Raw genomic sequence first — 12,633 nt, 5'->3', positions numbered from 1 at the left:
TACGGTTTGAGTGGGAAGCAGTATTACTTCTGGTATCAGTACACATATGATGTACTGACACACAAACACACACACACAGCAGATTGTGATTAAATTGAGTTAGCTTCTCAAAGGCCAGCAAGGTAAGAGACAGGAGGCATAGTGGATGTTACGTGGGTGTCTATCCTCTAATGGTTTTCTCTTTTGCTCTCCTCTCTCTTTCATCTTTCAGGTGGCCTCATGGGTGCTGACCTCACCACTGGCGCAGGCACCAGTGCTGGTAAGAATGGCCTCCTCTTCTCGCTCACAGTTGTCTGCTAACACACACACACACATACACTCCCCCCCATCCCCCCCACCCACTCACACACACACACACACACACACACGGCACCCACTCACCCACTCTGGGCCATAAAATGCATGACTAATAGTAACCCAAACCCAAGTGGAGATTTTGTCCATGATGTGTTGATGTTAGTGGTCGTGGAGTTCATCTGGGAATGTTTGCCCAGTGCTGGGGCTGTGACACATCCTGCCTGCGTTCAGCTATAAAACGGTAGAACAAGTGTGGGGAAACAGAAATAAAATCGCACTAAATACTGAAGCGGCAGCTTGACTGACGGGCAATCAAGAGATGCTAGACTTTTGTCTGTTTCTCTGCATGAAGAGCAGCCGCTATATTTTCTCCAACCTCTTGGATTTGGATGTAAATTCAAAATGACAACACCCATAACTCCCATTCGGAGCACACACAAACTCGTTACACAGTAACTGCTATCATATGTCTGCAACTAAATTAATTCAATGTTTGGAGAGGCTCACCATGCCATAATGATCCTGTGGAGAGTCAAGCAACCCATGTTTGAGGAACATGTGTAAGGAATCTTATGTGTTAGCTTCTGTGTGTCAATGGATTTGTCCCTGAGGACATGTCAGGCCCAAGTTTATTGCAAAGAGACTCTCTTTTTAAAGGGTTCAATTTTACTGCCTCGACGTACAGTGCAAAGTGTAAAAATGGAGAGTGGGGGGGTCAGAGGGGGTACAGCTGGGCAGCCTTGTCTGGCCCCTAGGGCTCCATCACAAGGGGTCAATGCTTGGTTTCTCTGTCTGGTCACTCATCACACACACAACAGGACTATTTGTTGTGGCGTGTGTGCCGTCGACGGCGTGCTGCAGAGCATGCTTCAAATGTAGCCTTTGTGTCGCTGCGCCAAAGGAACAGAGGCGCTCTGTGAGAGCAGTGCGTCGCTCAGCAGCAGCGAAAAACACGACGTGGAGAGAGAGTCATGTGGGAGCTAAAAGATTCCATTCAACTCTCTCTTAAATCTCATCTAGGGGGAGAGAGAAAGAGCGTGTGGGGGGGGAAACCCCAGTGATAAATATCCACTGATGGTGGAAGCATGTGTGCAAAGGAGAAACAGTGGGGGAACACAGATGGAAGTGTTCTGTGAACTTGGTCAGCCATTTTAATGATGTTCCTCTAAGTGACTCAGTGTGAGGTGGCCCAGCCACAGTGGCACCACAAAGGCTGTTTTAATGTTCCTCTTCTCCTCACGGTAAGTTTTGATAAGCTGATTGTTCAAGTAGCTGTCTGGCCCGTGTATGAGTGTCTTAAGTGGCATGGCCTAAGGGACACAGGAGGTGCCTTGTGTGTGTGTGTGTGTGTGTGTGTGTGTCTGTGGATGTGTCGATGAGTGTGTGGTTTAGGCTTGCACATAAACACAACACCTCCTTTGTGCCTCAGATGTCATCATTCCGCTGTCTGTAAAGAGAGAAAATGACAGCTTTTAAAGCCTAACTCACGTGGAATTAGCATTACCTGGGGGCCTCCAGTAGTTTGGAAGGACTGCAGAATTTGTCTTAGTCCCATAAGAATACGCCATGTCCTCAATCTGTAAAATTCCATTAACTACCATATTTTACCAAATACACATTGTCTGATAATTTGAAATTAGTGTGAAATTCCATTTTAGTAGATTGTCGAACTCCAAACATATTGTGCGCTCCACTTCCCATACACTAAATACAAATATAAGAGTTCCTTTTCATTGCAGTATTAGCATGAAGATGCACTATGTTTCAATAATATCTGCAGATTATCTTTTGGAGTTGGTTTGTAAATGTAATTAAAACACAAACTTTTTGTTTATCTTGTGCAAATACGCCGCATGAAACCCAGACATGGGGGGGAGTCTAAATCACACAGGGTCCCCAGGTAATTCTAGTCCAGTGCAAATAGGGCATGTTACTGAACGGCTGAATCATCATATCTTTTCTATGGAAATATTGTGGGAAGTACATGCGCGCGTTCGCTCATTTATATAGAGTATGTGTTAAATCTGTCAACTACTTTGCTGCCGAGAAGAAAGTGGAGCTGAGGAAAGAGGCAAAACGTGAGTGAGGGAGAGAAAACGAGCTGATGAAGAGAGCTCCGGACCAAGGCCCCAGCTTGGTACCTCCATTTGTGCAATTATGTAGCTGTCATCAATGCTCCAATCAGCACTCTGCTCACCAAACCAGTGCAAGGATTTAACAAATGACTCTCGTCACCTTTCAACCTTGATCAAACACCAATTACTCCCTCAAATAAGTTGCATACATCTTTAAGACATCTCTGGTCAATATCACACAGAAATACAAGCTAAAAAGCACACAGGCGAAAACTGACAACAAGTCAGGTTCATTAGATTAAAACAACGTGTGTCTCAATCTTGGCAGCACCTCACACCAACTGTACAAGTTTTAAGCGTGAGTGTGACACCTTAGTTCAGTTGGAGAATTCAGGGGTGAATGCACATTTGGCCAAACCGCAACGGAAGAGTGTGTGTGATGGGGAATAGAATGGAGCACGCCTGTTAGACCACAACAGGACATCAGAAATTTGTTCAGTAACAGTAAAATGTACATGAGTTTAACCACACCTCTTCTTTGTGTGTGTGTGTGTGTGTGTGTGTGTGTGTCTGTGTGTCTGTGTATGTCTGTGTGTGTGTGTGTGTGTGTGTGTGTGTGTGTGTGCGAAAGAAAGAGAAAGAGAGAACTCTTGTCAAACAAATGGATCTCGAGGTGTGATAAGTTGTAACCATGACACCTATGGAGACTGATTGCAATCCTTTAGCTCTGACCTCAGCTGCCCCTGCCGCACCTAAGAAAGAGTAAAAAGCTGTTTATCTACATCTCAGATCAGATGTTTTTCTCTATGTGTGACTTTTATACAGCAGCAAAACAGACTCCTGGCTGGGCTGTGTTTAATTTTGGTACTTCCTGTAAACGGTTGACGCCAGCCTGCGCCGCAGCTCGACCATGCAGAGCATCAGAAGAGGAGAGTGGAAATGAACTTTCAATATCATGTCTTCAGCTGATGTGATAGTTTGAGCCAAATGTGTCCTTATTGAATGCAACTGTCCTAAAATCAGGGTGATAAAGCTACAGAATAGAAAGATTTGAGTCGCAGCTCTCGCTTCATTAGCTTAATTAGCCAATGATTTTACTTTTGAAGTGCTTAAGGACTGGCCTATGCCACTCATGATCATAGTCATCTAGCAGATAATTGACTGGACTGCAGCCATCTCCACAGGGTGGCAATACACAGATGTCTGATTAACTGTCACCAAAATGAAGTCTGTGTCATCTTGACCGAAGTGTGTATTAATGTCTCTCTATAGCTCAGTCACTTTTTTTATTCATCTGTACAGAAACACTGATGTACTTCCTGCTGGGTTATTTACTAAAGTGTGTGTATGCGTGGTGTGTGTGTGTGTTTTATGTGTGTGTGAGGTCTCATTCATCTATCTCCACATGCACCCACTCAATCTCACAAAGGGCCAGCCATGAGAATGAGAGAGCGGGAAAACTGAAGAGGCAGCTGCCTCTTTGCTAATGCGAGATTGACACTGGAACTAAGAGGGTCCAATACAAAACACACACGTGCATCCATATGCATGGCTCGTGCATAAGCAGTCATACAGCATGTAAGCTAAAGTTACACTGTACGCTCAGTGTGACAGAAAAATTGTGCTTATGTAGAATCATGCACATGCAAAATTGTATGCAGCAAAACACACAATAACACACAAAGTCTATGTTGTTAACATCAACTTGTACATGCTCACACATCACACGTGCCAGCAGAGGCACAAACACATACACACTCCAGCAGTCACACACTGTTTTTCTCGTTCTCTGTCAGACGGCCTCATTTTCTCTCACCGCTAGCGGTCGTTTACTCTTCAGATTGTTCAAATTGAGCTTTTGAGACTTTTCATTTCCAAACAACAAAAACCTCGCTCTCAAATTAAACAAAGATCAGCAAGGGAAATTGCCCAGGAAGACATCTGCGACTCATTTTCCCCTGGAGTATATGATTAGGAAATTCATTTATGTCTAACGTATAATTCCTGCCCGTCTTTCAAGTGGGAACGTCCACACAGTGCCCTGTGTTCTACCCCTTGGAAGAAGGAAGGAGAAGTAAGGGGAAAAACAGCCTGCGGGATTGGGTTAGAAACAAAGACTATGTTACTTGCAAGAATGCTTCACTCTCATTTTTTTTAATGAAGTTGCCGGGATTTGGCCCCACCGGCTTTTGAGGAGGAAATGGGTGCTGCACTTGGCTCTCCGTATTTAGGGGAATGCAGATCTGGTGGCAACCCCAAGGCAGGGTCTTTGTCTGGAGGAACCACACATGTGTTTAGCTCTGATGGCCAAATGATGGGTCCCATCCCTCTGTGGTCTTGCTACCCGTAATTAGATGTTTTTACACGATTCACTGGCTGTTGTAGGGCACATGTAGCCTTAACTGACAGTGACAGAGGTGGAGGGTGAGGTCCTCTCTTAAGTGGGTGCCCCCATTGTATGACTGCCAAGCAAACAGTGGCTATCATCAAGGCAACAACGGTACGCTTGTTTGATTATCTGCCCTGGCAGTGTGCGCCACTTTCATAAAACACCATTTACAAGTCTCTTCAGACTGGTGAGCTAATAAAATATCTACCACAGGAAGTGGAGATGAAACAGACAGTCACAGAAAAAGAGCACAAGGTGAAAATGGATTCCTGTAGTTCTTCATTAGGCAACGCTTTTATAAACAGCAGGGTTTTCAAGATTAATTAAACTTTTGAAACAGGTTTAATAACGTATAGCTGTCTTTTTTTCAAGTATCATTAAAGTATATTTAATGTTTCTCTGCTTCTCTCTCCCCCACCTTTCTTTGCTCTCACAGGAAATGGATACGGGAACCACCGCAACTCGCCAGGTTTGCTGGTCTCACCAGGTGGCATGAACAAGAACATGCAGGCTAAATCTCCTCCGCCCATGAACTTAGGCATGAACAACCGTAAACCTGACCTGCGCGTGCTCATCCCTCCTGGCTCCAAGAACAACATGCCCTCCATTGTGAGTTTTCTTGTCCTATTGTATACCTTCCTATCTATAGGGGGGTCTGTTGGGTTTTTTTTTTGCTATTGTTGATTTCCTTTCATGTCCCCTCTGCCTCTCTCATCTCTTCATATCAGACTTGGGTTGATGAGGTTATGTTTGTGATAAGACTTTGGCACATGACATTTTTTTTTGTTTTCCCATGAGCCTTCTTCAGCTTCTTAAACGAACACTGTTCTTAAAAATGTACTTTTGGCCCAAGTCTGATATACTGTCAGATATATTTCGTCTGCTGTGTCTGTGTGCGTAAACATTAGTCCCTGATATTTCTTTTTCCTCTCCTTTCAATAAGGCGTGTTAAATTATTATAGTTACAGTAGATCTTAGCATCCTCTTTTCACACTAGTTGTGAATCCTTAAGCAGCCGAATCCCTAGATGCAAACTTAGCCACCACTTCAATATTCTCACTTACACTCACTAATTTGAATTTATTACCCTCCCCTTTTAATGCCGTCAGTCTGAGGATGTCGATCTGCTATTGGTAAGTCAGACTGCCACTTAGATGTAGAAATCAAAACAACCCTAAAAGGGCCTTAAGAATTAAGAAACTTTAAAGGTTTTCTGATGAAAAACTGTCATTCTTGAGAGCAAAATATGCCTTAGAAATGAGAGTGCTGCAGTCACCTGAGTCTGAAGTCTTCATTTGCATTCTTTCTTTTTATTTTTTTCACCACTGAGAATATTACAGTCAGAAACAGCGTTTTTGAGAAAAGTGTTCCTGACTCCAGAGAAACTTTCACCTTTATTGTTGCTGACTCTGCTGAAGGCTCCAATGTCACCTCTCATGACATTTTGTGAGGGCACATAGTGCCATCCAGTGGTGTGTCAGAGTAAAAGCAGCCTGGCCTTTTTCTCTTTTCTTCCTCAGCCCTTGTGTGTCTACTCCTCCCCTCCTTCCTTTTCATCTTTTCACTTGCGTATAGCGTCTTGCGCCGTACACGTACAGCTCACAGCCTTTATTACTCAGAATGCAGAAATGAAGGGCAACAAAAGACTACTCTTTCATTTTGCTTCAAACCTCCATTATTTTCTGCCAAACCCTCCCCTCTGTTACAGTAAAGTGCCTCTCCCTTGCCGTCGCTACCCTGCGTTGCCTTGGAGACCGATGGTGTTACTATAGCGACAGTGGGCCCTCGGAAAGGGTGGTAAATGATAGGGTTGGCAGGGTTCAGCCGTGCCGCATGTCAAGTGATTAATTTCCCCAGAAGTTGGCATCACATTCATTCTCTCAGCATCTGTTGAGTGAAAGAAAGAAATGAAAGGAGAAAAAAAACTTTCTTGGTTTATTGCAGTTTTTTGTTTGTTTTGTCTGGGAGTTGATTTCATGTTCTCAAGTCTCTCCCATCTCTCTTGCTCTCTGTGTCTTCCCTTCCCCTGTCACAGAACCAGAGAATAAACAACTCCCAGTCTGCTCAGTCATTGGCCACCCCTGTGGTATCAGTAGCAACTCCCACTCTACCAGGACAAGGCATGGGCGGTTACCCATCTGCCATCTCTACTTCTTATGGTACCGGTATGTACTGTGTGATCTTTATACATTAAATTCCCATTTGACCATTAACATATTCTTTGTAATGACCTCATATAGGTTGTAGATAATGTAATATTGTTTTGGTTACCCTATAAAATACCAAAACAGCCCAACAAATCAATAAAACAATAGTATTTGACTGATAATGATGATAACCAGGATATTTAAAAAATAATAATAAAATGTTGGTATCATGTTAATACTAGTCATGATTTTATTGTTTAAATAATCCAGACTTTCTTGAATCATTTTCATTTCTTCTTTTTGTCTGCTTTTGTACACTTATGTTAGAGACTCCCTTTCTATAGATGTTGCAATAATATTGTTTTTTTTTATGGAAACAACAATCCTGATGTGAAATAGTGACTAATTTCAAGTATACATGTTGCTTTTGAAACCCCCTTGCCAACTGTAAGTGTTATATGACATTCTAACAGCAGAGGGGGCTATTATCACACCAACAAACACACAACACATTCATGTAACATCACAGCAGCATTTATCAGAGCTGCATTCTCTTTGCAACTTTGATGGAACTTCTTTGAACGAGCTCTAATCTTCATCCTCCTCTTCCTTTTGACAATGTGTGTGTACACAGAGTATTCCCTGAATAGTGCAGACCTGTCCTCCCTGTCTGGCTTCAACAGCGGCAGCTCCCTTCACCTCGGCTCAATGAGTGGGTGGCAACAGCAACACCTTCAGAACATGCAGCATTCAGCCCTCGGCCAGCTAGGGTAAGTGCCCTGATCTTAATTTGAGGTGTTGTGTTGCTGTGAAATGCATGGTGTAACACATAAATCACTGGAGATTATTTTTTGATACGCCAAGAGTCCTTCACTGTTTTTCAACTTTCACTTGCAAGGACCAACACAAATATCACACCTCCCCGTTTTCATGAATATGAGTGTGTACGCATGCTTGCATGCAACAGACTGACTTTAAAATCACTTTGTTTCTTGCTCTATAACTCTGTAACCCCTTTGCGTTTCCCTTCCTTCCTACAGAAATTGCTCTAGCTCTCACTTATGTCAGGGTTCAAATCTCTCCCTGCCCTCTGCTCAAAGCCTGCACATCAAGTCCGAACCTGTTTCTCCTCCTAGAGATCGCACCAGCAGCACAGGGGGCTACGGTGGGGTACCACCTCCCCAGAACCCCTCGTCCCGCCAGGACTCGGGACGCTCCCCTGTTGATAGCCTGAGCAGTTGTAGCAGCTCCCACGAGGGCAGCGACCGTGATGAGCACAGGAATGAGTTCCACTCACCTCTGGGACTGGCTCGGCCCGCCCTGGACGAGCGCGAGAGCCCCTCCATCAAACGGGTGCGCCTGTCAGAAGGATGGGCGACATGATAGCTCTGTCCTTTCCCCGGCAGTGCCCCGAGTTGCCCTGAGCCCCCCGACAACGCAGCGTTACGATGCCCCCCAAAGTCAGCTCCCTCCTCTTGCTCCTCTCACTCGATATCACGAGTCACTCACCACCCAACCCCATGGCCTCTCTCTCCTTTTATCTCTTTAACGCTGAAGGAAAGAAAAGGGACAGCCCTTTTCAAAAATATGTTTGTAATTTCTTTTCCTTTTTTATTTTCTTTTTGCTGAGTGTGTGTGCTATACATATTGACATATTATAAACCAGTGGGGTGTTGTAATGGGGGTTTGGGAGGGTGGGTGTTGGTTGGGATGGGATCTGGGGGTATTTTTGTTGGGGAACTATGCATAAATTGTATTGTGTGTGGATAAAAAGAATCACATATGCATATATCTTTACACGTGTGTGTATGTGTACATATATGCATATCAACAAATAAACAAAAAAAATAGTCAGGTACTCTGTTTCATAAAACGTACTTACACTTTGCCTCAGCGATATATCAGTGACTAGAGAAAAAAAAAACGAAAAAAAATAACATTAACATGAGAGTGAGTGTGTCCAATGGAAAACACCTTAGCACTTGAGTTGGACAAACAATACATGTGTACAGTGTCAGTTTCATTGCTATATACCTTCTCTGCAGTTCTCCCTTGCAAAAATGTGTGTTAACATTAGATGATGTCATGTTGCAGGTTCAACGTATTTATGTAAATAGAGGGTCAAGGGGGGAAGGGCAGGGGTCAAAAGTTGCCAGACATTACAAGATTTATTTACTCACTAAATGAAAAGCTATTATGCAACATTTGAAGGATTGTACAGGTAAACAGGCAGACCCAATGCTAGACGTGTGGAACCTTTGATGATTTAAGCGCTCCCCTTAAAGAACGGAGCCGAGCGAGGACCACCCTTTGATCTAAGAGCTGCGTTAGTGTAATCAAGAAAACTCTGGATCTAGTATTAATATTCAGTATTAATAAACAAAAAAAGGAAAAATAAAAAACAATTGTACGATACACTTGCTTATATTTTCATATGAAGGAATACAATGCAAAGCATTTTTGTGGCTTTTTGTAGTTTCTATAAGCCAGAATGTGTTTTTTGATAGCTTTGCTAATAAGAGATGGATAGTTCACCCGGAGGGGAAGTGACAGGGCCTCGCAGCCCTAAGCCATGAAAAACAGACTGAGATCCAATGCTTTGCTGAACTGTTTTATCTTTGTAGAGGTTTGTTTTTAAACGTGTATTTCTAATTATATATAATAATGGTAATATTAAGATTCTTTAAAAAAAAATCTGTGAAATTAACATGCTTGTGTATAGCTTTCTAATATATAAATATATATACTAATGATTTTTGTTGGTTTCTTAGTGGAGTTTCTATGTGCAGTTGCACATGTTGTCTGGTTTGTTTCATTTGAGCCCTGAACAGTGCTGTTCAGGCGTGTATTTAGTCTAACCTTAAAAACCAGCTGGAAAGCATTGCCAGGGTTTGTGTAATGGAGGAAAGACAGGCCTAAATGCTGAAACACAACCTGTTAGTGGAAAATGTCACGAGACTGGAACAGGGGATGACACAGAAATAAATGTTTGTCATGCTGATGAGGAAATATGACTGACCCTCAATCCAGATGCATTTGAATGCATCAGATATTTCATTCTTAACCTTAATTATCTAATTTAATATGCTCATAAAACATGTTTTTGACATTAGTTCCATTTCAGATCTTCACCACTTGTGTTCAAGATTTGGCACAAGCTCAGACCCAATCCGTAAAAATTTTCTTTAAAATCATATTTATGTAATATAATTTTACAAGCGCATTGAGATTAATTATCGCCGATCACTTTCAAACCTAATTTGATTCGGTGTCGTCCTGTGACTCCTCATGTTCCACTCTTCAAAACAGGGTTCCACATCATTTACCACATGTCACATGACAGTTCAGCGTCAGATACACGAGGACAAATTGATCATGCTGGTATGAAAGAAGCACAATTGTTTATTTTTAGATGAATAGCTGTTTTGATTTTCTCTTTTTTAAAACAATGAAACTAGCCACATATCTCTCTGCCTCCCACTCCCGTATCTGCTGTCACTTAAGTGTTATAATATTTCTGTGTGCATATTTCATGCAGGTTCACTATGTTGTTACTGTATACAGTCTGTGTAGTCAAACAGGGGCAGAGCCTCTATAATGGTGTTCTTCTCTTTTTTCTTTTTTTTCTTTTTTTAAATTCAATACAAAAAGGTTGAGAAAAAAATAAACATGATGTTTCAGGCAGCAAAAGTGTGGAGAAACCAAAGCCAGTGGCATTTCTGTGTTGTAAATTCAACTTTTATTTTCACATTCATTTATGGTTTTTGCAAGCATTGAAACAAGACAATAAAAAGAATTTGCTCAAATGTACAATTGGTTTCACATTTCAATTTCAGTCAGTCAAATGTAGCTTTAGATGTCAGCGATTTACCTGTTTTGTTGCTCATCTGTCTCCCTGCATTGAGGTTTTATACTCAAAAACCTATTTTGTATTTATGATTTGTTATTCGCTCAGAATCAAAAGAATCATTGAGGCCTGATCATGTGAAACACATGCTTTCTGTCCACTTGATTAAAGCACACCACACAGTAATTATCATGCTACTTGATAAATGATTGAAATAATGCCAACATATCCTGGTGTTTGATTAGAGTGCTGTAGTTTTGACAATAATTTCAACCAAAGACACAGAGAAAACTTGTCTTTCTATCTTTTTTTTTTTCTTCTTCTTGTGTTTGTTAAATTTGAAGCCGTTTCTTTTTCATCACCTGTTGATCAGTTGTTCTTTGTCATTATTATAATAGACTAAATGTTGGTACCTCAAAATTGACCCAAGCAGTACCTCAGCTGATGTTTTGATAAGTCACTTGCAGTGAAAGGGGGAGACCATACACCTGTACAGCCATGTGTAATAACCATGTAATACCATTGCTTAAGGTCCCTACATTCACATGGGATTCTTTGTTGCTCCACCGTGTTTGTGGTTTATTTAAGTTGTATTCAAAAGCTGAAAAAAACATTTTTTTTTTAAAAGAGTAATATGTTAAAAATGCTTAAAAAGTCAGTCTGTAGTATCAAATGTAGCTTGTATAAACCTGAAAATGGGGGAGGTTTGGAAATAATGTTTTCTGGAACGCAAGAGCGGCTTTCAGCGGCATAAGCTGGCCTTTGTCGCCACTTGAGACTAAGATGGTATTAAATTAAATCCACATCTCTGTAACTCAAGGGACTTGATTCAGCTGTATGTAGTGAAAACGTATGGGGATGGAATAAAAGTCTCCTCTGCTGGAGGGAAAGGCTATTTGTATTTTGCAGAGATTTCAGTAAAGTTACTGGCTTTCTTAGTTATCCTGATGTGACTTGGTGTGATTTCATTGTGTTTGACTTGTTTCTGCATGCATCTCATAGCAAACTCTCATACTGTGCAGACTCAAAAAAAAAAAAAAAAAATCAACAAAAAAAAAGCATATCAACATGAAAATCTTCCATGCATGGAAGTCAGTGTTTAAGACAATACATGGCATGACATAGAAATAACGGCATCATTTTCTCATTTGCTTCTTTCCATACATTTAAAACAAATGTGACATCCTGACATAAGTATTCATTCTGCAGACATTTATTTGACATTTAAAGCCAAGGTTTATCTCACTTAACATTAAAGTTGCATCATCTCTCTTAGTGATACATTAAACACATGGACCTTACATTGACAGGGAAAAACACATGTTCATAAACAATGCAAACACAGTGATCTGCTCCTACAAATCAAAGAGATGTGAAAACACATTGAAATGGTCTGGGCCTACTCTAGGTCTTACACTCCTGAAAAAAAAGAAAAGCTCATACAGTTAAATTCACAATTTATTTTTATTTTTTCCCTTGTTGCCCTCTAACAACCGTGTGGGACGTTCTGATGCACAGAGTGGCGCTGTGAATAACTGCGTATTAAAAATGGCACTAATGACGCATTTCTGGTTTCTGAAATAGTTGCATATTTGTTAAGAAGTGGTGGTGTGATTGCAGTTTGTCTAAACTGTCAAAAATACAAACACTCATTATAAAAAACCCCAAACGGGGTTTTAAAGCGTTCTGTTCTTCCTTAACTCGCGTATTGATTCATTTTCTAAAAACCTTAAAATTCCCATGTGGTTATTTTTCTTCATCTATCAAAAATAAAACACGCAAAACAATAAAATATATGGTTTTATATGGAAACTTCCGGTGTCTTGGAGATTCGATAGCGAGGTGTGAGCCTTTTAAAAAAGTATCCCTATTACAACT

General features: G+C 41.3%; 1 protein-coding gene across 5 annotated transcripts in view; it reads left to right on the top strand.

The window, feature by feature from the left end:
- mef2cb (myocyte enhancer factor 2cb) overlaps positions 1-11,822 on the top strand; it is a 62,401-nt gene extending 50,579 nt beyond the window's left edge. For all 5 annotated transcript variants that reach the window (XM_059337970.1, XM_059337969.1, XM_059337966.1 and 2 more), the window contains 5 exons: positions 212-259; positions 5,198-5,370; positions 6,797-6,926; positions 7,543-7,678; positions 7,949-11,822. In XM_059337970.1, coding sequence (XP_059193953.1) covers positions 212-259; positions 5,198-5,370; positions 6,797-6,926; positions 7,543-7,678; positions 7,949-8,291 — 830 coding nt within the window. In that variant the 3' untranslated portion in view covers positions 8,292-11,822. The remainder of the gene's footprint in view (positions 1-211; positions 260-5,197; positions 5,371-6,796; positions 6,927-7,542; positions 7,679-7,948) is intronic.
- The last annotated feature ends 811 nt before the right edge of the window (positions 11,823-12,633 follow it).

This window comes from Centropristis striata, chromosome 7, assembly GCF_030273125.1.
Source record: "Centropristis striata isolate RG_2023a ecotype Rhode Island chromosome 7, C.striata_1.0, whole genome shotgun sequence".
Taxonomy (NCBI): domain Eukaryota; kingdom Metazoa; phylum Chordata; class Actinopteri; order Perciformes; family Serranidae; genus Centropristis; species Centropristis striata.
Note: the sequence above shows the minus strand (reverse complement) of the source record. Positions and strands in the feature narration are given on the sequence as shown.